This window comes from Trichomycterus rosablanca, chromosome 27 (assembly GCF_030014385.1).
Source record: "Trichomycterus rosablanca isolate fTriRos1 chromosome 27, fTriRos1.hap1, whole genome shotgun sequence".
Classification (NCBI taxonomy): domain Eukaryota; kingdom Metazoa; phylum Chordata; class Actinopteri; order Siluriformes; family Trichomycteridae; genus Trichomycterus; species Trichomycterus rosablanca.
In genome coordinates this window covers 3,121,069-3,143,781 of record NC_086014.1, presented here as the reverse complement: position 1 = coordinate 3,143,781, position 22,713 = coordinate 3,121,069, and the positions used below count along the sequence as shown (strand labels likewise).

The 22,713-nt window shown below is 40.8% G+C and overlaps 1 protein-coding gene and 3 long non-coding RNA genes across 4 annotated transcripts; 2 read left to right on the top strand and 2 right to left on the bottom strand.

Moving 5' to 3' along the window:
- Positions 1 to 851: 851 nt before the first annotated feature.
- mmp2 (matrix metallopeptidase 2) lies at positions 852 to 14,628 on the bottom strand. Its single transcript, XM_062989367.1, has 13 exons — positions 14,198 to 14,628; positions 12,270 to 12,496; positions 11,271 to 11,419; positions 11,002 to 11,130; positions 10,745 to 10,918; positions 10,125 to 10,298; positions 8,798 to 8,971; positions 8,382 to 8,537; positions 8,162 to 8,288; positions 4,870 to 5,006; positions 3,797 to 3,956; positions 2,851 to 2,960; positions 852 to 1,630 (listed from the first exon to the last, which is right to left on the bottom strand). Exons 1-13 carry the CDS (start codon positions 14,348 to 14,350, stop codon positions 1,530 to 1,532), a joined length of 1,971 nt encoding a protein of 656 aa, XP_062845437.1. The 5' UTR covers positions 14,351 to 14,628; the 3' UTR covers positions 852 to 1,529.
- On the top strand, positions 5,806 to 6,467 carry LOC134303907 (uncharacterized). The gene is made up of 3 exons (XR_010007718.1): positions 5,806 to 5,853; positions 6,074 to 6,254; positions 6,407 to 6,467. It is a non-coding gene; the product is annotated as an uncharacterized LOC134303907 (long non-coding RNA).
- LOC134303905 (uncharacterized) lies at positions 12,861 to 17,803 on the top strand. The gene is made up of 5 exons (XR_010007716.1): positions 12,861 to 13,185; positions 13,523 to 13,548; positions 14,224 to 14,356; positions 16,097 to 16,188; positions 17,416 to 17,803. It is a non-coding gene; the product is annotated as an uncharacterized LOC134303905 (long non-coding RNA).
- LOC134303908 (uncharacterized) lies at positions 17,304 to 18,132 on the bottom strand. The gene is made up of 3 exons (XR_010007719.1): positions 17,770 to 18,132; positions 17,579 to 17,618; positions 17,304 to 17,436 (listed from the first exon to the last, which is right to left on the bottom strand). It is a non-coding gene; the product is annotated as an uncharacterized LOC134303908 (long non-coding RNA).
- Between the last annotated feature and the right edge of the window lie 4,581 nt (positions 18,133 to 22,713).

Here is a 22,713-nt window from a genome sequence, read left to right as displayed (position 1 = left end):
TTGTAATTTACACAAAAGCAATTGCTAAATAATAGAGCTATCCTGCTGCAGTAAAATGTTACGTTTCCGTATGCCAGCACTACAATAATTTGTCCTTATAATTGTCTTTTTTTTTTTATGAAAACAAGGATGGGTTTAAAAATGAAAAATAGGACAGAAAAATATGCAGACCACACAAATTAGACACAATTTAATCTGGCGATCCTTCTTAATAAGTGAGGGTTATGGGTTTTTAACCAGCCGCAAGATGTCGCTGTTTGATTAATGCTGTAATCGCAGAACAAATGAACGTTTTCATTCATGCGCTTTCCTGGTCGGTGTAATGGAGTGCAAGCCAGCAATTCAGCATGAACAGTGCACCAGTTGTATTGCACAGGGTTGCATAACATTAATGAAAATGCTTGTAAAAAAGAAAAAAAAAATTGACGTGCTAATAAAAAAAAAGCTAACTTGTATGTCATGGTCTTAGAAGTGAAAATCTGCTGGGTCAAAAATAATCATATGGCAAAATTACATCATTAACTATAATCTCGTTTAAGCTTGTAGCATATTCCTCATTGGGCAATAGCTATCTATAGCTGTTGACTTTTCTGTGTTGGTTTGACTGTACATATTAAAAGGAACAGTGGACCGTAGCCAAACGCTGTAGTTTGGTGATCATATAGACAGAGAAAAATCAGAATCGGGGCTCGTTTTATGCACTGCTGCCTACCTGATGGTTACAGATAAAGTACAGTCTTCTATAGTTATAATGTTAAACCTTTTGTGCGTGTAATCTTTAATTTGTACGTCCAAACTTTAATGTGCACATTCATTTGAGTTAGAGAAAAATGAGATACATTTCATTTAATTCTTTAATTTTTTTGTTTATTTTCAGAATTCTGTAGTGACAGTGCACAAAGCAAACAATAAAAAAAAAAAAAAAAAAAACTTATATTGCCAAAAACCAAAATACATATGGTTAATCAACTATTTTCAAGATACTTTCTTGCCATGAGTCCATCATGCGCCAAACCCATATACATACTTAGGCAACCCGTGCCCTCAATTAACTAATGCCATAAAAGAAAAGAACAAAATACATGATAAGCTACTGCTCTGTTCAATCTCTGTTTCTGCAGGACACTTCAAATTTTGTACAAGGTACAAAAGTGGTTGCAAGTTAAAAGCAGAAGGTACCCAACATGTATCTGATATATCCTTAATATACTATACCAAAAATGTGTTCCTAGTTCTCAAATCACTCATTTTCATTGTTTAAAACCATTGAGACAAAACTTTTCAAAACAAAAAAAATTAGTGTTGTGGTTCTTTAAATTTTACTTTTGCAGTCCTACTGAAGTAGCTCCTTTTAACTACATCACATTATGAAAAAGATCCAGAGCTTGATGACAAATACTTGAGTAACAAATACTGATTAATCGTTTCTGGGGTCAGTGGGGGACATTACACCACTGTGGAGCAGAATAAAATGACACAAGGTCAAAGGTCATGGCCCAAATCCTGTGGCCCATGGAATGTTTTTCTGCTTAGCAGTGAAGCCAGTCTGCTTTCACCTCTCCTACTTTGATGATTTTCAGGCTCTCATCCATTTTGAGATACAGGGAATCTTTGAAGAAGTAGCTATGGCCTGCAGATCACAAATACATCACAAGTCAAAACAACAAAACTAGAATTTTCACAACTACAGTCAAAAAGAACATTGTATAAATACTGTAAATCTAAATTCATTCAAAGGGTTGTGTCCAAAACATTGTAAATAACACCAAACATGTCATTAACGCGTCATCAGATGCTGTCGTGAATTATGTAATTATTAGATCCTCCCCAAATTTAACTGCTAGTGGTGTTTTCGTTACATAGTTCCCTTTTTGCCTCTAAACATTCCTTAAAGTCCCTTTTACTTTTCCAAAATGCCTCTGGTTTACCTAGATAATGTGACAATTTTAGATCTGGCCTCGACTCCCACAGTTTCTGTTAACTGACATTTGTTACTGCCATTTTCAAAAGTGGAAATTGAGAGCTAGAAGCTTTGGTACTTTTTTTCTAGCCTTCAGTAGGTAAAAGGTGTACACTATTAAATGTGTACCTCTACATAACTGCCTGTAAAACATCTTTATAAGCATTTCACTGCTTTAGTATTGGTACAGAGGTGCCCTTCAGGCATCACACACAGTTGGTATGTTTAACTTAGGGTTTTAAGTGTGTGTTCCTGTTTAGGAGTTTTGGTGATGACTGGCTGCAGTAAATGAGCCTATGTGCAGTTCTTTAAAAAAAAACAAAAAAACATTTGCCCCTTCCCAATTTCTACTAGTTTTGTATATTTGTCACACCAATACATTTCAGATCGTCAAATGTCCTTTAATATTAGACAAAAAGAACCCAAGTACACACGATGTGCTTATTTAAATGATGATTTCTGGCCCTTTGTGGAAAAGTAGGTGCCCCTTAGCTACTAAATTGAACAGTTAAACAAATTCAGTTAATGCTTGGGTTCATTTTTCTTCTGAATCCAAACGTCACTTGAATTCAACCTGTCTGTCAATGTAAAGCAGGCTAGAAGGTCTCAAAAAGCAGCATGTGGAACCACGTTCAAACCAGTCTGGAAAGGGTTACAAAGCCATTGCTAAGGCTCAGGAACTCCAGCAAACCACATTGAGAGTCATTATCCACAAACAGAGAAAACTGGGAACAGTGGTGAACCTTCCCAGAAGTGGCTGGTTTACCAAAATTTTACCAATCCAGGTTATCATAAAACCTCCAGACTAATCTAAAGCACTGCAGGTTGAGGTTTAATATACACAATTCCAAAACTAAACTACATTCTATAAACACTGTATATAACCTTACCCTTCCCATTCATACTAAAGGCAGCATCCAAATCATCAGGAACACCATTCCAGGATTCAGAAATGAGTTTGGGGAAACCAGGGTCCATCTTCTCCTTGGCTTCATTGTACCTATAAAGTAAATATGACAGAAATCAGGGCTGCTTACATATAGGCCATGCAATTTTTGATCTAATTTCTAAGAATATAAATTGTGGAGCAGAACGGCATATTTGATCGTTATTTGTTTGAGTTTTTTGGGTAGTATGTGAAATAACTTTTTTTTTTGTCTAGCAGTGAGCCAATCACATTTCTTAAACTATCAGCACAATACCAGCATTAGCAGCTCTTATTATTGCCCATTGTCCTACTACCTATTTAATTAGTGGCCCATAGGACAGATCCAATCCCTGAGTAAAATGATCACTTTGTGGCTTAGATAGAGGTGCTCATTTTAGGTCTAAGAAGCCAGTAAATTAGTGATGGCTATTTTGTTACTAAGTGCCGACTTGAACGTCAAAGGCATGGTTCACAAGAATTCCCTCAATGTTTTTTAATACATTCATAGTCACAGCAATCTGTGTGTTAATAGGCGGCAAACATGAAAAAAACAACAACAAACATCTGTATTTGTGTAGACACGCATCTTGTTTTGGCTTACTTGCTTTCGTTTTGCTACTGTTGCTTCCTGGTTTGTAAAATTCTGTGTTATTGTTTGCTTGGACATTAATGTGACTCACTACAAGCTGTAGCTGCCAAGTCATACAAAAAGTCAAACGTCCTAAAACATTGGAATGTTTTAGATGATTTATTTCTACTGGCCTTGTAATGTGTTTTTTGACCTCTGGACATTGACAATATCAGCTCATGCTAAAAACCCAGTCTTGTTGCATCCCATATTTTGTAATATGCATGTTTTTGAAATTATATTTTTGACCTGATAAAGTAATGTGATTTTGTGATGGTACCTCCAGAACTTGTCTCCAGAGAACAGGTAGGTCTTTTTGCTCTTGTGAAATGAATAGGCTGCATCAATGCGGTCAAGATCAGTTGGAAGGCCAATGGAGGAGATCTTCTTAGGATAGCCTCTTTCCAGAGTACTTGCCGAATACACCCACATTTCATCACCTTTAAAACACACACATGCACAAAACATTAAAATTATTACACACTGAATTTTATTTATTTTTTATTTTTATTTTTATTTTTTACCCCTTTTTCTCCCCTTTTTAGCGCATCCAATTGTTCAATTAGCATCGTGCTTCCTCTCTGTCTATGCCGAACCCTGCCCTGACGGAGGTGATTGAAGCTAACCCGTATCCCCTCCGAAACACGAGCAGCAGCCAGATGCATCTTTGCCACCCACACATTGACATTGGATTCGATACCACGCTCTCAGAATCCAGCCCTGGTTGCAGCGCGTTTCTTTTTACCGCTGCGCCACCTGAGCGGCTTACACACTGAATTTTAGGAAGCATTTACTTTTAATATAATAATACAAGCTTCAAGTCAATGCGTTATTTAAACAGTTAATCACAGCTGGGTAGCAATGCATTTAATTTTATTAGTTTTATTCAGTTAAATACCTGTTTAAAACAAAAATAATTGTGATACTTGTGACTGGAGCCGTTAACACAATGTTAAACCCTCTGTGGAACAGGCTAATAAGGTAAATAATTTGGGCTTTGTAATGTGTGTCTAAGGTGATCCTTGATTGATGTCCTTTCTGGTTTCATTATACATCAATACATGTATATGAATTAAGTGTAAGAATTGCAACCTTTATCTGCAGGCATGAGCAGTTTTAAAACAAGAGCTTACATGCTAGTTGTAAAGAGCTTTTGTTGGAGGAAATGTAAAGGTGGGCATGTAAGGACCTGTATATAACATCTTAAACTCTCCTCTTCTGCTTTAGACTTGGCAAATGTTGTTTGTGGGTTTTTTTACTCTTTGGCAATAGCATTTAAACAAAGTTCATTGATTCATGCCAACGAAAATATTCTTATTTCATTTTATACTGATGTCCTGGTCCTAACTTTACCTGCAAAGAAAACTGATTTTTCCTCCAGTGGGTTTTCATAGGCTGCATCTATCTTCTCAGGTAGCTCACTCCAGAAAGTGGCCACCAACATCGGGCCTGTTGGCTTCTTGTTTGGATTAGTTGTCCTGAATAGGAACCTACAAGGGAGCAAGAACAAAATGTTTTACTTGAAAATGACTTATGAGCTGTTTAATAGTGACACTATGACTAAATGAAATTAGTGACACAAGGAGTAATGTGGTGAATAACGTCGTGGGTAATAAGCCAGCATCATTTAGTATAAGCAGAGTATTGGCAGTCAAAGTAAAGAGTTACAGAAAAGTCAGAGGCTCTGAATAATTAAAAGAAAGGGAAAGTGAGAAAGACATAAAGAAAGTGAGCAAGCATGGCTAAAGCATAGCGACTGAAACAATGGCAACAATGGGGTGATTCTTTGAAGCATCTGTTTCTCGTTATGTCCAAGAGTGAAGCCAGTGGCATAGACCCAAACCCAGTCGCTTTTCCAACATTCAATACAGCGGTAAAACCCAATTCCCCCAGCTTTTTTTTCACTGACCTATTTTTCAAAGGACAAAAGTTTAGAATTTGGAAAGGCAGATCTGGACAGATCCAATGCATTTTTATACAAAGCAAATATGACTTGATTTTGTGCAAGTGACATAATAGTGTATTTCTGACTATGGTTTTTACAGCTTGCATGCAGTGGCAGTATAAACATAGTTTCTGTGCTACAGAATTATACAAAACGGCAATATGAAATTACTATCTGTACCAACAGCTAAGCCATCAGCAGTCTTTGCTTTTTTGTGTAAAATCTTTATAAATGTGTTTTTATGGTCAAATATATATCAACAATTAAGTCAGAAAGACTTGGTGTTGTACTAGTTATTTTATAACAATCTTTTTAATTTGTTGAGCAGTGTTCTGACCTATGAAGTGGAGCTGTAGTACACTTTCAGATGATGGACTGAGCTGAGCTGTAAGGTACATTTACTTTTATTGTTACTTTATTAGATACATCTATTTGGTATGTTCCTTGATTAATTAATTTATGAGGTACACCTACTTTACAGATTTTTAAGGCAATGTAGTGTACATGCTATAAAAATGCAAATAGATCATGACACATTTGCATGCATAGCTCAGATAAATGAGAAAAGAGCCTCAGCATTTTTATAACATAATAGTCTGCCCATTCCTGTAGACCTGTTTAAATCTGGATACAGCATCACTAAACGTCTAGACACCACTCCCTATCTGCACTGGCTTACCAGCCAGATACTAAGTGTAGTGTCAACAATTCTTTCTTGCACATCAGCATGCTCCAACAGGACAGCAAAGGACACATACAGAGAAAAAACTACACAATGTTCTGCCATTTAGAGGTAAGTTTATGACTTATGATCTATATACCTGAAGCAAAACAAAACTCAATCATGGTTTTCTGTTTCAGCTGCACAAACACAATAAATAAAATGCACAGTTCATTAGTTTTACTCTCCTTTATTTTTGTGTCTCTCTCTAATTGTTTAAACAGCTGTCTAAAGCGACCCAGCTGTGTGAATATCTAAAAGCTAATGTCATCCATCCTTGAAGTAATATGAGCCTCGTAACTCGCTCACAGAGGAATTTTAGGTTCACTGTAGTCTACTGATTGCAATTACACTTCTACATTTGTGCAAACAATCTCTAAGCAATTCTGGTAGGTTTAGCTGTTGTAACCTTTTAATAATTTCATATGAAATTCAAATGGAATAAAAACGTGATCATGTTAGCAGCAGAATGTTTTAAATCATATTATAACACAGTATAAATTTGTTTTTTTTTTTATAATCAAGGAATTTATCCAACATTTTAAAAAAATAATTGTCAACCTGGATTTGTATTAATTATTTTTCTGCATTTTCTTTATCTCCCAATCTAGCAGTTCTTCCTCTACATTATCAAACAGATTTGACTGTTTCACTCTCTCGAGGCCAATCAGATTTTTGTGCAGTCTCTTGTCATTTCAAGGCAGGACTATTGCAACTATCTCCAGGTAGGTCTTCCCATGTCCAGTTTCGGACCCTGGCAACTGATTAAAACTGCAGCTGCCAACCTGGTTTTTGATCAACACCCACCTTAGAACTTCTATACCACGTATCCTTCCAGCCACATGTCTAGCTCATTTTGGCAAGTTACCAATCATAACTTAATAAAGGCATTAAGGAAAGTAGGCATAGTAATGTGTTAATAAAACCAAAAAAAAACAATATAAACATGACTGTACATCAAGAACTCTTAGAGCTAGTCCTCAAGGCTGTGTTTGGTAAATCATTTTAACCAAAAGGCACTGTCCACTGTGTGGTCTCCTGAATATTCATGCTAACCACAGATCTGTGGGGATTTTAAAGTAAACATGACACTGTGTGCAGGACATTAAGTACACTCTCACTGCGGAGGCTTTGCTTTGAGACTGCATTATGCACATAGGTGTGTGTGTGTGTGTTGCCATTTCCAACAAATTCAGTCTTCAACAGGGTATATCGGGAGTGGATGAATGTCTCTATATGTAGGGGGGATTTACTAACAGCAGGTTGATTTATTAAGTCTAAAGTTATTTGCATAGCTCCTTACTTTACACCAATAATAAAAAAAAGTGTAGTCACATCTCAACATCTCAAACTTGGCAAGTCAGCTTTGGAAAATGAAAATAACTTAATTAAAAGCAAAGTACAATAATGTAATTTAAACTTTAGTAGTACAAAAACTGACTAAAGGTTAAGTGAAAAATACTTTGTGTAAAAAAAATATAGGACTTCTTTTGCTGACACATTTTTTGTTTGTGAGGTTAATAAAAATTACAGTATATTAAAACTAACACCAGATAAATGTCAGACTATTTCCTTCTTCAGGCTCTCATTAGCAACCTGACTACTGCACTTTGAAAACTTTACTCACTGCTGAATCACTGCTGTTTTTTGTGTTTGTTTGAGGCAGCAAAAGGTTCTTAGTCCAATTAAGTTTTTTAAGGCTTTGATTAACAATGAACAATAGACTGAATATTAAAAAAATATTATGTAACTATAATGTGTGCTAAAATATTTTATGTATGTATTTGCAGAACCTGTAAGTGCCTGTGGACTGGTAACACACTATGTAAGGTGAGATTTTTCGAATGTTTACAAAGCTGTGAATCAAGTTATTAGAAAAAAAATGAGCCATTATATAGTGAAGCAGAATTAAGTGAAATATTGTAAAACTGTAAAGGTTTTATAGAGAAAGGCATTAAGATTACCTAAAGTTTAATTACCTGTCCTTAAAGAAAAAGGTCTCCCCTCTGAGCTGCGCGATAGCATCAAATATTATATTCTCACTGCAGATATCCATAGGAGTAACTGGACCCTGAGTAGGAGGAAGTGGCTTATCAGTTGGTACACCTGTGAGAAAACAATATTATCTTTTTAATGCCAACATTACTTATTTAAACACAAATGAGAGTTAGTATTTGATTTATGTAAGCCTTTACTTACCATATAGCTCCTGAATGCCTTTGATATCATCGTTGGAGAGCCTAAAGTGTTTAGTGTATGTGTAGACGGGGGCCATTAGTGCTCCAGGGTCTTGAGAGTGCTCCAGACCCAGAGCATGGCCAAATTCATGAGCTGCCACCAGAAAAAGACTGTACCCTGAAGTACAGTAACCCAAAGTATAAAGTTACCAAATCTGGGTTTATATTTAATAATCAAACAGAGTTAGCTCTTTTTATTTGACAGCAGTTTTTTTGAAGATCGACTAAAACACTATTTCTGAAATCTGAACCAAATGTTTGTATTTCACTGTCTTGCATTGCACATTTGAAAATGCTAAACAGTGTGCAAACTTAAAGCTCCATTAAATGTTTATTGAAATATTGTAGCTATGAATAATAGGTTAAGCAATACATTACCTTGATCTGGGCAAAAGCCCCACTTGCGGTCCTCATCAAAACTTTTAGTTACGCTACACCACATCTTCCCGTCACTACGTCCAGAGGTGGTGCAAGAATCGTAGGTTTTACTCAAGAAAATGAAGGGGAAGGCACAAGGAGCACCCTCAGAGTTTCCTCCAACCGTAGACATGGCTGCAGGAGGTAAAAGAGCACAACTGGGTGCAATGAAAGATCCTAACAGTTTTAAAAAGAGGAAATCTGTCTTTTATAGGCTTTTAATTCGAAATAATTTCCAGTTAATGGAGGGGTCAGTGAGATAGAGTAATCAGTAACTTACTGTTAAAAACGATTGTTCAGTAAGGAATAGGAACATGCTTGTTGCATAATTTCACTATTTATTCTATTTCACAATTAGGGCTAACTGGCTACAAAATACCTGTCAAAATACTGCATCATGAGGAGACAGTATTCATTATTTTTCAGTACTGCATTGTCCTGGTGGTGGTCATAGGCAGATCAAAGCCTTCTTTGAAACACTGGGCACAAGGGGGCAATGTACCCTGGATAGGGGGCCAATCTCAGTAATCCTTTTGCATACCCAGAAACTGCAATTCTACACTAAAATGAAACAGAGGTCTGTCCCCTTGCGATTAATTTTATTGGCTGAGGACCTAAAAGATGTCAAAGTAGCATAAATATAAAAACAGATGCTTCTACTGCTGGTACAGTTATTCTTTTAAAGCTACAACATAAACAAATCTTTTGGGTTTTTTTTTTTTAATGCAAAGTTTATATGAAAACACACACACACACACACACACACACACACACACACACACAGCTAAATTCCTGCTGAATTGGATCCAGATGAGTGGGCTGGTAGTTCTCTTTGACATGATGGAAAAAACATTGTGAGCCCACAGTGGAAAACATTTAAAATACTTTCAAAGCTGACTATTAGATACTGAAGAGATGCCATCTCACAACAAGACTTATTTCTGGCTATATTGTGCTTAATACAGTTCTATATTTGTGTGTGTGTGTGTGTATATATATATATATATATATATATATATATATATATATATATATATATATATAACTTACATTTGAAATTAGCAGCATGTCTGACTACAATTTTTTAACATCTCAGTTTAAAAAAACATAACTCTTAAATGTTTACATGCACATGTATTGAGGTTTCAGTATCTTTAATAAAAGTCAGTAAATACAGACTTAGGGAAAAACTAACACCTAGCCTTTTAATTGCTTACTACTGTTGCATTTGATGATTTGCAAAGTGATATGTTTGCGACAGTGTGAGTTGTAGAAAACAATGATTTACCAGTCTCAGGACAGAATCCGTAGCTCTTGTCCTGGTCGTAGTCCTCAGTGGTGGAGCACCAGCGGTACCCATCGTCTCTACCTGCTGTGGTGCAGCTGTCATACTTGTCCCCTTGGAAAGTAAACGGGAACTTACATGGTGCTCCCTGTCCATTTCCACCTAGTGTGAACAGCACTGTAAAATAGGAAATACAGCATGTTGTGATACCTTTTTCAATTTACTGGTAATCAGATTACGATTACCTTTTTTAAAGTGTTTTTTTCCCTAATAGATTGGTTGGTTTGTTAGATGTCTGGAATATATTGCAGCTGTCTTTAATGCAGTTTATGCAGTTTAATTATTAAAAAGTCACTTCACCCAAGAAGAAATGGCTATAAATTTGTCCACAATAGATGTGGTTTGCATGTTCTCCCCATGTTTGCCAGTTTCCTCCGGGAGCTCCGGTTTCCTCCCACAGTCCAAAAACAAGCAAGCGAGGTAAATTGAAGATACAGTACAAAATTGTCAATGACTGTGTTTGATATTGTCATGTCATTAATGTAACCAAAGTGTGTAAAACATGATGTTAAAATCCTAATAACATAAAAATATTATAAACAACAGATTTCCTAGCTACTCACACTCGTGTGGACAGAACCCATACTTTCCATCCGTGTCAAAGTCATAGGTTGTCGAACACCAAAGGAAGCCATCATCACGTCCCTGCGATGTACAGCTGCTGTACTCTTTCCCCATAAAGAGGAACGGAAACTTACAGAACTCTCCCTCTGCATTACCAAACTTGACCTTTACAACTAGAGAAAATAAAAATGTGTTATTAGTTTGATTGTTGCTTGGGAAAAGACCTCTTTACTGATCAGGACATCTAATTTAACACCTTGCCCGTCTCCCAGGGTCCACTGCTCATCGTCATCAAAGTGGGAATCTCCTCCAATCCCAGCACCAGGAGCAAAGGCATGGGCTAGCAAACCATCCTTTCCATCAAATGGATAACCATCACCATGCTCTAAAAGCAATGCAGAGTGAAACTGTGAACACCTGTCAAATTGCCATTGCACATTTAACACATAGCTAGTCTGTTGTGTACTGAAACTCAAAATCCCAGCCAAACAAAATCACATGACACCGCAGAGTTTTCAGAAATACCGTTGCGGCCAAAATTGATCATGATGTCAGCCTCTCCATCCATGATGCGTGTGAAGGTAAGAGGTGTGACATCACTCCAGACTTTAAAGGCACGGAAGAAGGCATCATCAATAGTCTCTTCATCCATATCTGGAGTGTGACCCAGTATCCTAGAGAAAAAAAGAAGGTAGACCTTCAGACTTTGCAGCTGTCGTTGCTCCTGGACATGTTTGTATTTATATTACAAACTTCAAGTTGTAGGACACAAGTCACAGCACAGAAAATATCTACAGTATATCTGGCACCCCTCACTACAGAGTTGCACTTAGTAGAAATTTGGTCAGGAGCTTAATGGATCAAAAATATTTGGTAAAGGATATTCATAGTTTAAAGCTTAGTTTGAGCTTAGATTTTCAGTTCCTGTGTAAAGGGAAGTCTTAATGCTGCAGTATACTGGCTTCCACCTTTTGTAGCATTAATGTTCCAAAATCTTGTGAAAGGCTTTCTCAGAAGCTGCAGAATATGATAGGATGATAGGGAAGTATGAGATGTGTTGCTATGAACTCTTAGAGTAGAAAAGGTAATGAGTCTTAAGAACTGGCTGTTGTTTCAAATAAAACTATGTGTAATATGGGTCATTCACAGTGTCGGTTGGCTTGGATTGCTGCACTGAACACTAAACACTGAAAACTGGAGATTTTGCTTTACTGACACTTAACAGACATACCAATATTTATTTTTGTTCAGTGCTTGTGTCTTGCTAGTGATACAAGCACTGTCATTATGGTTAGATGTAGCCACAAAAGCCAATACAAAACATTCTTTAAAGATTGCTTGTCTTGCATTCCAGCTGGTTCACCAAATATGGCCTGCAATCCAAAAAAAACACAAGGGGGATGTTTTTCCCAGAACTGAATGAGTGCGCAATCTAACTCAAAAAAAGAGCAGCAGTTTATGTTAGTAATGTTATTACTCAAATGTCCATGCAGATGCACACGCAAATGAAAAACAGCAGCTCACCTGTATGTAACGTCTTTCTTTTGCCACTTAGGCTTTGAGTGAAAAAAGTTGTAATTGGCTACATCTGGGACGCCACATCTGGGCTTCTTCATAGTCTCAACAGTCTTCTGATCAATCTCTCCAGTCTCCGGAATAGCAAAAAACTTCTGCATCTTCTTCAACGTATCCTTTAGAACCATTAAGTTGCATCGGTCTTGTGGGCATCCATAAAACTTGTTTAAGTAGTGCTTTAGAGTTCAAGAGAGGAACAAAACAACAACCTTAAGTTAATCCTCAGTGATACCGCATTCCAGCCTTTGCTAATTACATCCAACACAATGTGTCCTAAACTTTCTTTTTTTTTTTTTCTTTTTTAACCCTGGCTCCAAAAATAAGTTTCACAATAATTTTTATTTACATGAATGCATCATTTGTATCATTGTATCTAAACACACTACTTCGCTACTAAATGTTATAAAAAATGTGACAATCAGAAGCAAAGCTCTACTTCAAAAACGAAACATCAAGTCTTTTTTTTTTATTCCGCTTGCTAATTTATCTGGGAATTAGCGGTGTACAGAGGTTTTTATGTTTAAGGTTTTCATGTTTGATTTTAAATGTTTGAATTTAAGTATTTTTACAGAACTCAACTGTCCAAGTTTTTAAACCAAAACAGTTCTGCTTTATTATTCAGTAGAAATGCAGCCTGGAGCAACTTGCTAAAGCAACAATGTTCCTGCACCGGTACAGCGTGCATCATGGTTCCAAGAGAAAAAGTTGCAGAATCTTCTGTTAGCAGGTGAAAATGCAGGTGATTCAGCTAAGAGGAACTGACACATCAAGTCATCTATGCCTCCATGCCCTTATTGCAAGCCATAAATGGCAGGGCAAAATGACATGATTCTGTAACCCTGTCACCCCACAATCTCCACAACTGGTGAGTCTGTTACAACATCTCTTCTGGCAACATGTTTAGTCAGTGATATTTTTTTCTTGTCTCATTGTTAACTCATCATTTACTGGTGTTCCTAACTCTGAAATGTTATGGCTGAAACGTTTAATTGACAACCCTGCTTGTAACACCAATCTATTAGCTGTTCACGTGCTAGTCAAACACAGCTGATATCAATTTAATTTTCTATGCATTTTTTAATTTTAATTTTATTAATTTCTGATTTTATTAAGAATTAAATGTTTTCTGAATTTCAAATTTAAATGTGATGAATTTCAAAATATATTATGTATTTAATTAAAGAAAAAAACATCTCTTTCAGGATTGTTGCACAGAGGAGTGGCAAAGGTAGGTTTGCATTTTCTTTTGTCTAAATCATCATATTTCTTCTTGGCTACCTCAGATGCATTTAATAATGGCCTGCATAATAAGTGTAGCTTGTGCCACTCTAGTCCGCTTGCTCTCTCTAGTCTATATTAATCTTTATCTGTTTTAGCTAAACCTAGCACTTTTGACGTGGTAAAAATGACGAGTTCATTTTCAAAAGTACAGGAAAAAAGTGTCTGTGGTGTCCAAAATGAAAACCACATGGTGACATGACCAGACTACTCTGAGCAGACGTGACTGCGTATTTAGAAGGTGCTAGACTGTTCTGCCTGCAGTCCAAAATAGCCCTGTACTGTTGCCCAGTTTTGAAAAAAAAGTTTTTTGCTATTGCATCCATTGGATAAACTGTCTTGTCACATGACTGATCTCAATGTGTACCAGGTGTCTTTATAAAATGAACATATATTTATATAAAGAAATCTTAGTCTTAAATCTTTTTGTACTCTTTTGTGTGTAAATACCTACCAAATAGATGTACAAATAACGTCTGTTATTATTTGCATTTCTCATACTGTCCCAACTTTTATGGATTTTTCTTTAACCTTATGTTTATTAAAATATTACGACTAAAAACATGTGCAAGCTTTTGCATGATCACTGCCCAACTCACCAGTGCCACTTCTTTGTCTGTTCGAGGTACGTCATCGCCTGGGAACTTGATAATGGGTGAAGGAGCCGCAAAAGTTCCAAACAGAGCAAAACACTGAAACAAAAGAACTTGAAGAACTAAATGCCTCCAGCTGGAAAGCCTGAACCTTTTCATTTTCCGGTAAGGAGACCGGACTCGGACGGTAGAATGTGTTGAACAAAGGCTCGGTATGGTGCGTTCTCGGAACTCCAGAGCTTCGTTTTATCGCTGTGCTGTGAAGATGTGTCGACCGCGGACGACTCGGCTTACTTCTCTTTATGGTGAACTTTGGTGAGCCGACTCATTTGTGAACGACACATCTGTACAGCACATCATCCATCCGAGAGCGCACAGTACAGCTGACGACTGAACGATGCAATGTGAGTAAGACACATTTAAGGGTAAATTAATAAACGAGAAATTCAGTCACTTATTAAACAGATCAATACTACATTCATACCTAAATGATTCATGATGTGATGTTTTGAGCTGCATTTTTTTTTTTAAATAATGAAGTGTTTAACATGATTCATCTAGCAATTTGATTTACTGTATGATTATTGAAATATCCATATTTATTGTATTCTGTACTGATATATTATCTGTTAGTGTATGATTATTGAATATCCATATTGTATTCTGTACTAATATATTATCTGTTACTCTATGATTACTGAATATCCATATTTTTTGTATCCTGTACTGATATATTATCTGTTACTGCATGATTATTGAATTATCCATATTTGTATTCTATACTCATGGCTGGATTACTGACCGGGCCAGTGGGGCCAGCGCCCAGGGGCCCTTGAGGTCAGGGGGCCCTGGCCCAAAACATTTTGCGATGCCTATCAACATTTATGATACAATATATTTTTATTTCCGAGGGCCCTCCATTTTAAGGATCCTCTGACTATTAGGGACTTTGACCCCAGGGTCTCTTGGGGGCCCTAGCCATGCAACTCTTTGCCCAGGGGCCCAGACTATCCTTAATCCGTCCTTGTCTATGCTCATATATTGTACTTATTCCTATAGGCCTACATCAGGAACCCAAACCAGAGGATGTCATCCAAAATAAACAGTGTGTAGGTGGAGAGGGCTTAAAAATGTATTGGGTGTCATGCAACAAGGAGCTGCTCGCTAAACACGACACACTTGGAGAAGAAGGAAGGAAGACAACAGACTACACACAGACATGAGAAGCCTGTTTGCTGAAAGCATGGAATAAGTGGAGATCTATTAACCCAACAGTTATTAATTTATTTTTCTATTGCCACAACAAAATGGATATTTGTTTTATTTTGTTTTAACTTAGCGTTAAAACTGTCAGTAGGATTTTTTCCTTCATTGTATAATTCAGCATTATAAGATTTTCCAAGAAGACAATGAACACAGTTCATAATATTGTTAATATTCATAATATTTAGAGCTTTGCATTCAAACTTAATTTCAGCTTCTTCATGATTTAGAATCCTTCTACAGTTTAATAGATAGTGTAATGACAACATTTGTATGTAACTAATTGCATTCTGAAATTGTAACTTGTCATAGTTTTTCTTTTTTATCTTCTTTTTTAAATGTTGTATAGTGTCTAATTTGCCAATGTGGTGTTGATTGTAATTGTGTGGCTGCTATGAATATGGCAGCTTTCAGTGAACGGTCAGTGCACCAGTCTATATGTACAGCATCATGTTGCAATTTGTACCATTGTCTTATGGCTTGCCTTAAATCAACTAGGATGACAAGAATTCATCATTTTAATGATAATGATTTAAATAATGTCATTTCAATGGTAAGTTGCATGTGTATTAAATCTACTTGTTGCATTAAATATATACATTACATTATGCATAACTGTATAATTTTTTTATTTTTTGTAAGGATCTACAGCCTGGTCAGAATCATCGAGGGCACCACTGGCTCGCTACTCTCAAATCCACCATAATGCGAAGCTGAGTTTCCATGCATACTGTGTAAGGCAGAAGATGAAGCAACTGAGGTTCTGCAAATCTGCTGGGAAAATACTAGCATGTTTTTTGCAAGAGTTGGATAAAAAAGAGATTCTAGAGCCATTTTGCTGAAGCTGTACTCTGTTGAGGCATAATACAGTACTTTTAGTGCAAGTATTTTTTGTACCTGTTAATACAAGGATCCCTAAGAAGATAAAAAAAAAAAAAGTACCTTTAAACTATAGTACAGCAGTATACCCATTTTAAATGGTTCCAACATGTGCTTTCAAAGGTACTACCCAAGAGACAAGCCATTTTAAACAGCAATTAATATGTAGACAGGTATTTCTGTTTGTTGTAGTAGTAAGCATAGACAACTTCAAATAAATTCCAACCTATTCACCTGTACTGGCAAAAAAACACAGAAAAGACAAAAGCTATCATATAATAATAAAATATAGCGAGTATAGCAAAGGACACTAGTGAGTAAAAACAAACCTAGAATCAGAAAAATGTGTCAACTAGTAATCAAAAGGTTGCTGGTTTAAGCCCCACCACTGCCAGGTTGCCATTGTTGGGCCCCTAAGCAAGACCATTAACCCTCACTTACTTGTGGTACTGTATGTCGCGTTGGATAAAAGCGCATCTGATAAATGCCAAAAATGAAATGTAAATGATGCTGGTCTATCACTTGCCCCTAACTGCTTGCATTAGAGGCATTTGATGGCTATGCTTAATTTGGGTGTTTTTGCTATCCCTGAGATGTCGTTCCATCTATTTTTTTATTTGACGTTGCCATGCAAAGGTCTTGCTTATGTGGTCATTATATATAGTTGCATTTTCCTATACTGATTTAGAATCCTTCTACAATTTGTAATAGTATGATGACACCTTTGTATAATAAAGCTGTGAAACATTGTTACTTAAAACTAGCTGATAACAAACTATGCATTGTGACGTTTAACTTTTTTTCTTATATTGTATAATGTCTGTAATGTCCCCAATGTTTTGTTCATTGTAATTGTATTTAGTTGCTCTGAATATGTCAGCTTTCAGTGAATGGTTTGTAGTACTTGTCTAGACTATTTTATAGCTAATGTACATTTTATTTAGGTTATATGTATATATAATCTGGTTTTTTTTTAATGAAATGTAGGTAAATATGTGTTCTCAGGCCTAAAATGTAATTCTGCTGGGTTGTTTCAGAAGAAACTGACAATCACAGAATTTTGTACTCTTCTCTTCTTCTAGGAAAGCAGCCAGACATCAAACCTGTGGGAAGGGAAACACAGAAGGATTACAGTGAATGCATACACAGACTTATTTTCAAGACAGTTAGATATAGATCTGATCTATGTAGTATATGATTGCTGGCTGTAACAAGTAAATAGCTTGTACTTCACTGCTCACTCACAGTATAGAGGGACCTAGAACCAGAGGATCTCGCTGTAAGTCTGATGAACACATGACTGAATCGTTATTATAAGGATAATGTAGTTTTAATAGTCATTAATGGAGGAAAAAAGAAAAGGCAAAAATGTCTTTGTTTAAAAATCGTTTAATTGTGATTATGGTACCCTGTGGTTTCTGGTACTAGAACATTACCAGCAGAATCTTCAACTTTGGTAAGTTGCACGATGGAACATTCTACTGTGCCTCCTGCTGTGGGTAAGTGATTATCAAGTGCTCAGCCATTCAGATGATTGTGAAGAACACCGCATACATCGAGTGACCCACCCCATCTTATGCTCTGTTCAGTTGTAATTTCTGCATGGCCATTATAGGTGAGTTTAATGGTGCACAGTGGACACCACATCTGAAACCTAGAGGGCAATGTGACATAAATGAAGCATTAGTTTTGTAGCTGACAGTAAAGCAAACTGGGTTTTTTTCTTTGTTGTATAACATGTTCAAGCCCTCTTGGTTTTTCTTTATTTATTTTTAATATTTGTAGGGCGGCATGGTGGGTAGCACTGTCGCCTCACAACAAGAAAGCTCTGGGTTTAAGATACAAAACTGTTCCAAATAAAAACTTCAGCTGATGAAGCTTGTGTAAGCAGTAATTACCTGTTCTGTCATGAATGTAACCAAAGTGTGTAAAACATGCCCTCTTTTGTATATCTAGTATAATCTAATAAATTGAGGGGTTGGGGTAGGAGGGTGGAGTCAGGTTCTGAAGGATGAGGTGTGATGAGATGAGCTGTATATTTTAAAACCTTCTACAAAGAGAAAACGACGCGATAATAACCTCGTAATTACCGCATCATCATCATAAACAGATAAAGAAGAATCGATGTAACATTTAAATATCTAAATGACCAGCTCTGCATAACACGTCTGGTTCTTGTTGTCATTTTAAAGCTATCGCAAACATTGAAGTATTATCTGCCAGTTCATTATCGAGGCAAATCCCAACCCATAAATAAGAGCATTAGCTGGGTAGCTAAAAGTTAAGAGCTGAATCTTAACTTGGTTTTACTCTTATCCGAGTCCAGCGGAAGTGGATTATTGTTTATTATTATTATTATATGAAATCATCCACGCTTCAATGACGTACGTGCGCCTCGTCCTACTCTGACCTACTTCTTTACCGTCACTGTGGATTCAACATGCCTGTACTGCCACCATGTGTTCATTCACTTCAATACATTATGTAATAAAGCAATACAATAATGGTAACAACAATCTACATAGTGGGCCATAAGTTTCCAGACAAAATAAATAAATAAACATTTTTTTAATTAAAAAAAACATTTTTATTTATATAATATGCTTTACATGTTTTGAAAACCCGGCCATCAGTATGATTTCAATTCGTTGCTATTTATTTAAACGCATTCAAACGTATCTGAAATATAAAAAAAATAAAATGGAAATGTATGGCCCATCCTCCCGAATGATTTGGGGTGATTGAATTTGATTACGTATTTATTTATATGCACGTTTTAATTCACAGTTGGTTTTATTCCAGGAAACTTACCGGTCAGGTGAAATCTTGTGCTGATGAGTAGAAGTGAGTCCTGTTACGCTGTTCCTCGGGTTCGAACTGAGTACCTGCAAGTTATTAACATTCAATATAAACCACAGCACTTACCTGATGAGCCACTTACCTGTGACAGCATGGTGCCTCCACAGTGATGTTGGGTGTAGGACTCTCCAGAAGCTTCTCAGAGGTGGAAACGTGTAGGTGTTAAAGATTGTTCTATAAATAATAAGTGTGCACGACTTTCCTCAGGGAGCTCGTTGGGATGAGTGGCTCAACACCAGAGTGCGCACCTTTCATCTGCAGAGTTGTCGGTTCGGGCCTCAGCTGGCTCAGACCAAACTTCTTTCTTTACGTTGTGCTTGTGTTAAAGCTAAATCCTACAGAGCACAACAAATGTACATCAGCTTCAATAGTTCAATGGTAACGTGCGCGTCTATCGGGCACGGAGTTGCGAGTTCAAAGCTCATCTAAACTGTACTTACTTTTAACTGTAAAAGTAATTCTTTATTATAATGATACTGTGCTTGTGTGTTAAAGCTAAATCCTACTGAGTGAAGCAAATGTGTAATCGGCTGCGGTGGCTCATTGGCTACCTTTCATCTGTGGAGTTATGAGTTCGAGGCTCACCTAAGCTGCTTCCTCTTTTAGCTGTAACAATGAACCCCCCATGCTCCCCCCTAGCTCCCCCCTAGCTCCCCCCATGCTCCCCCTAGCTCCCCCCTAGCTCCCCCCATGCTCCCCCTAGCTCCCCCTAGCTCCCCCTAGCTCCCCCCTAGCTCCCCCCATGCTCCCCCCTAGCTCCCCTAGCTCCCCCCATGCTCCCCCCTAGCTCCCCCCATGCTCCCCCCTAGCTCCCCCCATGCTCCCCCATGCTCCCCCCATGCTCCCCCTAGCTCCCCCATGCTCCCCCCTAGCTCCCCCCATGCTCCCCCCTAGCTCCCCCCATGCTCCCCCCATGCTCCCCCCATGCTCCCCCCTAGCTCCCCCCATGCTCCCCCATGCTCCCCCCTAGCTCCCCCCATGCTCCCCCCATGCTCCCCCCATGCTCCCCCCATGCTCCCCCCTAGCTCCCCCCTAGCTCCCCCTAGCTCCCCCCATGCTCCCCCCTAGCTCCCCCATGCTCCCCCCTAGCTCCCCCCTAGCTCCCCCCATGCTCCCCCCTAGCTCCCCCCATGCTCCCCCCATGCTCCCCCTAGCTCCCCCCATGCTCCCCCTAGCTCCCCCCATGCTCCCCCCAAGCTCCCCCCAAGCTCCCCCCATGCTCCCCCCATGCTCCCCCCTAGCTCCCCCATGCTCCCCCCTAGCTCCCCCCTAGCTCCCCCCATGCTCCCCCCATGCTCCCCCCAAGCTCCCCCCATGCTCCCCCCTAGCTCCCCCCTAGCTCCCCCCTAGCTCCCCCCATGCTCCCCCTAGCTCCCCCCATGCTCCCCCTAGCTCCCCCCTAGCTCCCCCCATGCTCCCCCCATGCTCCCCCCTAGCTCCCCCATGCTCCCCCTAGCTCCCCCTAGCTCCCCCCATGCTCCCCCTAGCTCCCCCCATGCTCCCCCCTAGCTCCCCCTAGCTCCCCCATGCTCCCCCTAGCTCCCCCATGCTCCCCCCATGCTCCCCCCTAGCTCCCCCCTAGCTCCCCCCTAGCTCCCCCCATGCTCCCCCTAGCTCCCCCCATGCTCCCCCCATGCTCCCCCCTAGCTCCCCCCATGCTCCCCCCATGCTCCCCCCTAGCTCCCCCCTAGCTCCCCCATGCTCCCCCATGCTCCCCCCTAGCTCCCCCCATGCTCCCCCCTAGCTCCCCCCTAGCTCCCCCATGCTCCCCCCTAGCTCCCCCCATGCTCCCCCCTAGCTCCCCCCATGCTCCCCCCTAGCTCCCCCCTAGCTCCCCCCATGCTCCCCCCTAGCTCCCCCCATGCTCCCCCCATGTCCCCCCATGCTCCCCCCATGCTCCCCCCTAGCTCCCCCATGCTCCCCCCATGCTCCCCCATGCTCCCCCATGCTCCCCCCTAGCTCCCCCCATGCTCCCCCCATGCTCCCCCCATGCTCCCCCCATGCTCCCCCTAGCTCCCCCCTAGCTCCCCCCTAGCTCCCCCCTAGCTCCCCAGCTCCCCTAGCTCCCCCCTAGCTCCCCCATGCTCCCCCATAGCTCCCCCCAGCTCCCCCCTAGCTCCCCCCTAGCTCCCCCCTACTCCCCCCCCCCCCCCTAGCTCCCCCCCTGCTCCCCCCATGCTCCCCCTAGCTCCCCCTAGCTCCCCCTAGCTCCCCCCATGCTCCCCCTAGCTCCCCTGCTCCCCCATGCTCCCCCCTAGCTCCCCCCTAGCTCCCCCTAGCTCCCCCATCCAGCTCCCCCATGCTCCCCCCTAGCTCCCCCCTAGCTCCCCCCATGCTCCCCCCTAGCTCCCCCCATGCTCCCCCATGCTCCCCCCATGCTCCCCCTAGCTCCCCCCATGCTCCCATGCTCCCCCCATGCTCCCCCCATAGCTCCCCCATGCTCAGCTCCCCCCTAGCTCCCCCTAGCTCCCCCTAGCTCCCCTAGCTCCCCCCATGCTCCCCCCATGCTCCCCCCCTAGCTCCCCCTCCCCATGCTCCCCCCTAGCTCCCCCCATGCTCCCCCCATGCTCCCCCCATGCTCCCCCATGCTCCCCCCATGCTCCCCCTAGCTCCCCCCATGCTCCCCCCATGCTCCCCCCTAGCTCCCCCCTAGCTCCCCCCATGCTCCCCCCTAGCTCCCCCTAGCTCCCCCCATGCTCCCCCCTAGCTCCCCCCTAGCTCCCCCCATGCTCCCCCCTAGCTCCCCCATGCTCCCCCCATGCTCCCCCCATGCTCCCCCTAGCTCCCCCCATGCTCCCCCCATGCTCCCCCCTAGCTCCCCCCATGCTCCCCCCTAGCTCCCCCCATGCTCCCCCCATGCTCCCCCCTAGCTCCCCCCATGCTCCCCCCTAGCTCCCCCCATGCTCCCCCCATGCTCCCCCCCATGCTCCCCCCTAGCTCCCCCCATGCTCCCCCCTAGCTCCCCCCTAGCTCCCCCCATGCTCCCCCCATGCTCCCCCTAGCTCCCCCCTAGCTCCCCCCTAGCTCCCCCCATGCTCCCCCCATGCTCCCCCCTAGCTCCCCCCATGCTCCCCCATGCTCCCCCCTAGCTCCCCCATGCTCCCCCCATGCTCCCCCCCTAGCTCCCCCCTAGCTCCCCCCTAGCTCCCCCATGCTCCCCCCTAGCTCCCCCTTAGCTCCCCCTTAGCTCCCCCTTAGCTCCCCCTTAGCTCCCCCTAGCTCCCCCACTCAGTAGGATTTAGCTTTAACACACAAGCACAGTATCATTATAATAAAGAATTACTTTTACAGTTAAAAGTAAGTACAGTTTAGATGAGCTTTGAACTCGCAACTCCGTGCCCGATAGACGCGCACGTTACATTGAACTATTGAAGCGGATGTACATTTGTTGTGCTCTGTAGGATTTAGCTTTAACACAAGCACAACGTAAAGAAAGAAGTTTGGTCTGAGCCAGCTGAGGCCCGAACCGACAACTCTGCAGATGAAAGGTGCGCACTCTGGTGTATCTGTCTCGCGTGTGT

What these genes read in the sequence shown, in the direction of transcription:
- mmp2 (XM_062989367.1), bottom strand. Translation starts at nt 14,350, where the DNA reads ATGAAAAGGTTCAGGCTTTCCAGCTGGAGGCATTTAGTTCTTCAAGTT. An exon ending in AAGAAAGACGTTACATACAG is followed by an intron (nt 11,420 to 12,269) that starts GTGAGCTGCTGT and finishes TTTTTTCTCTAG; the next exon opens with GATACTGGGTCACACTCCAG. An exon ending in GATCAATTTTGGCCGCAACG is followed by an intron (nt 11,131 to 11,270) that starts GTATTTCTGAAA and finishes CATTGCTTTTAG; the next exon opens with AGCATGGTGATGGTTATCCA.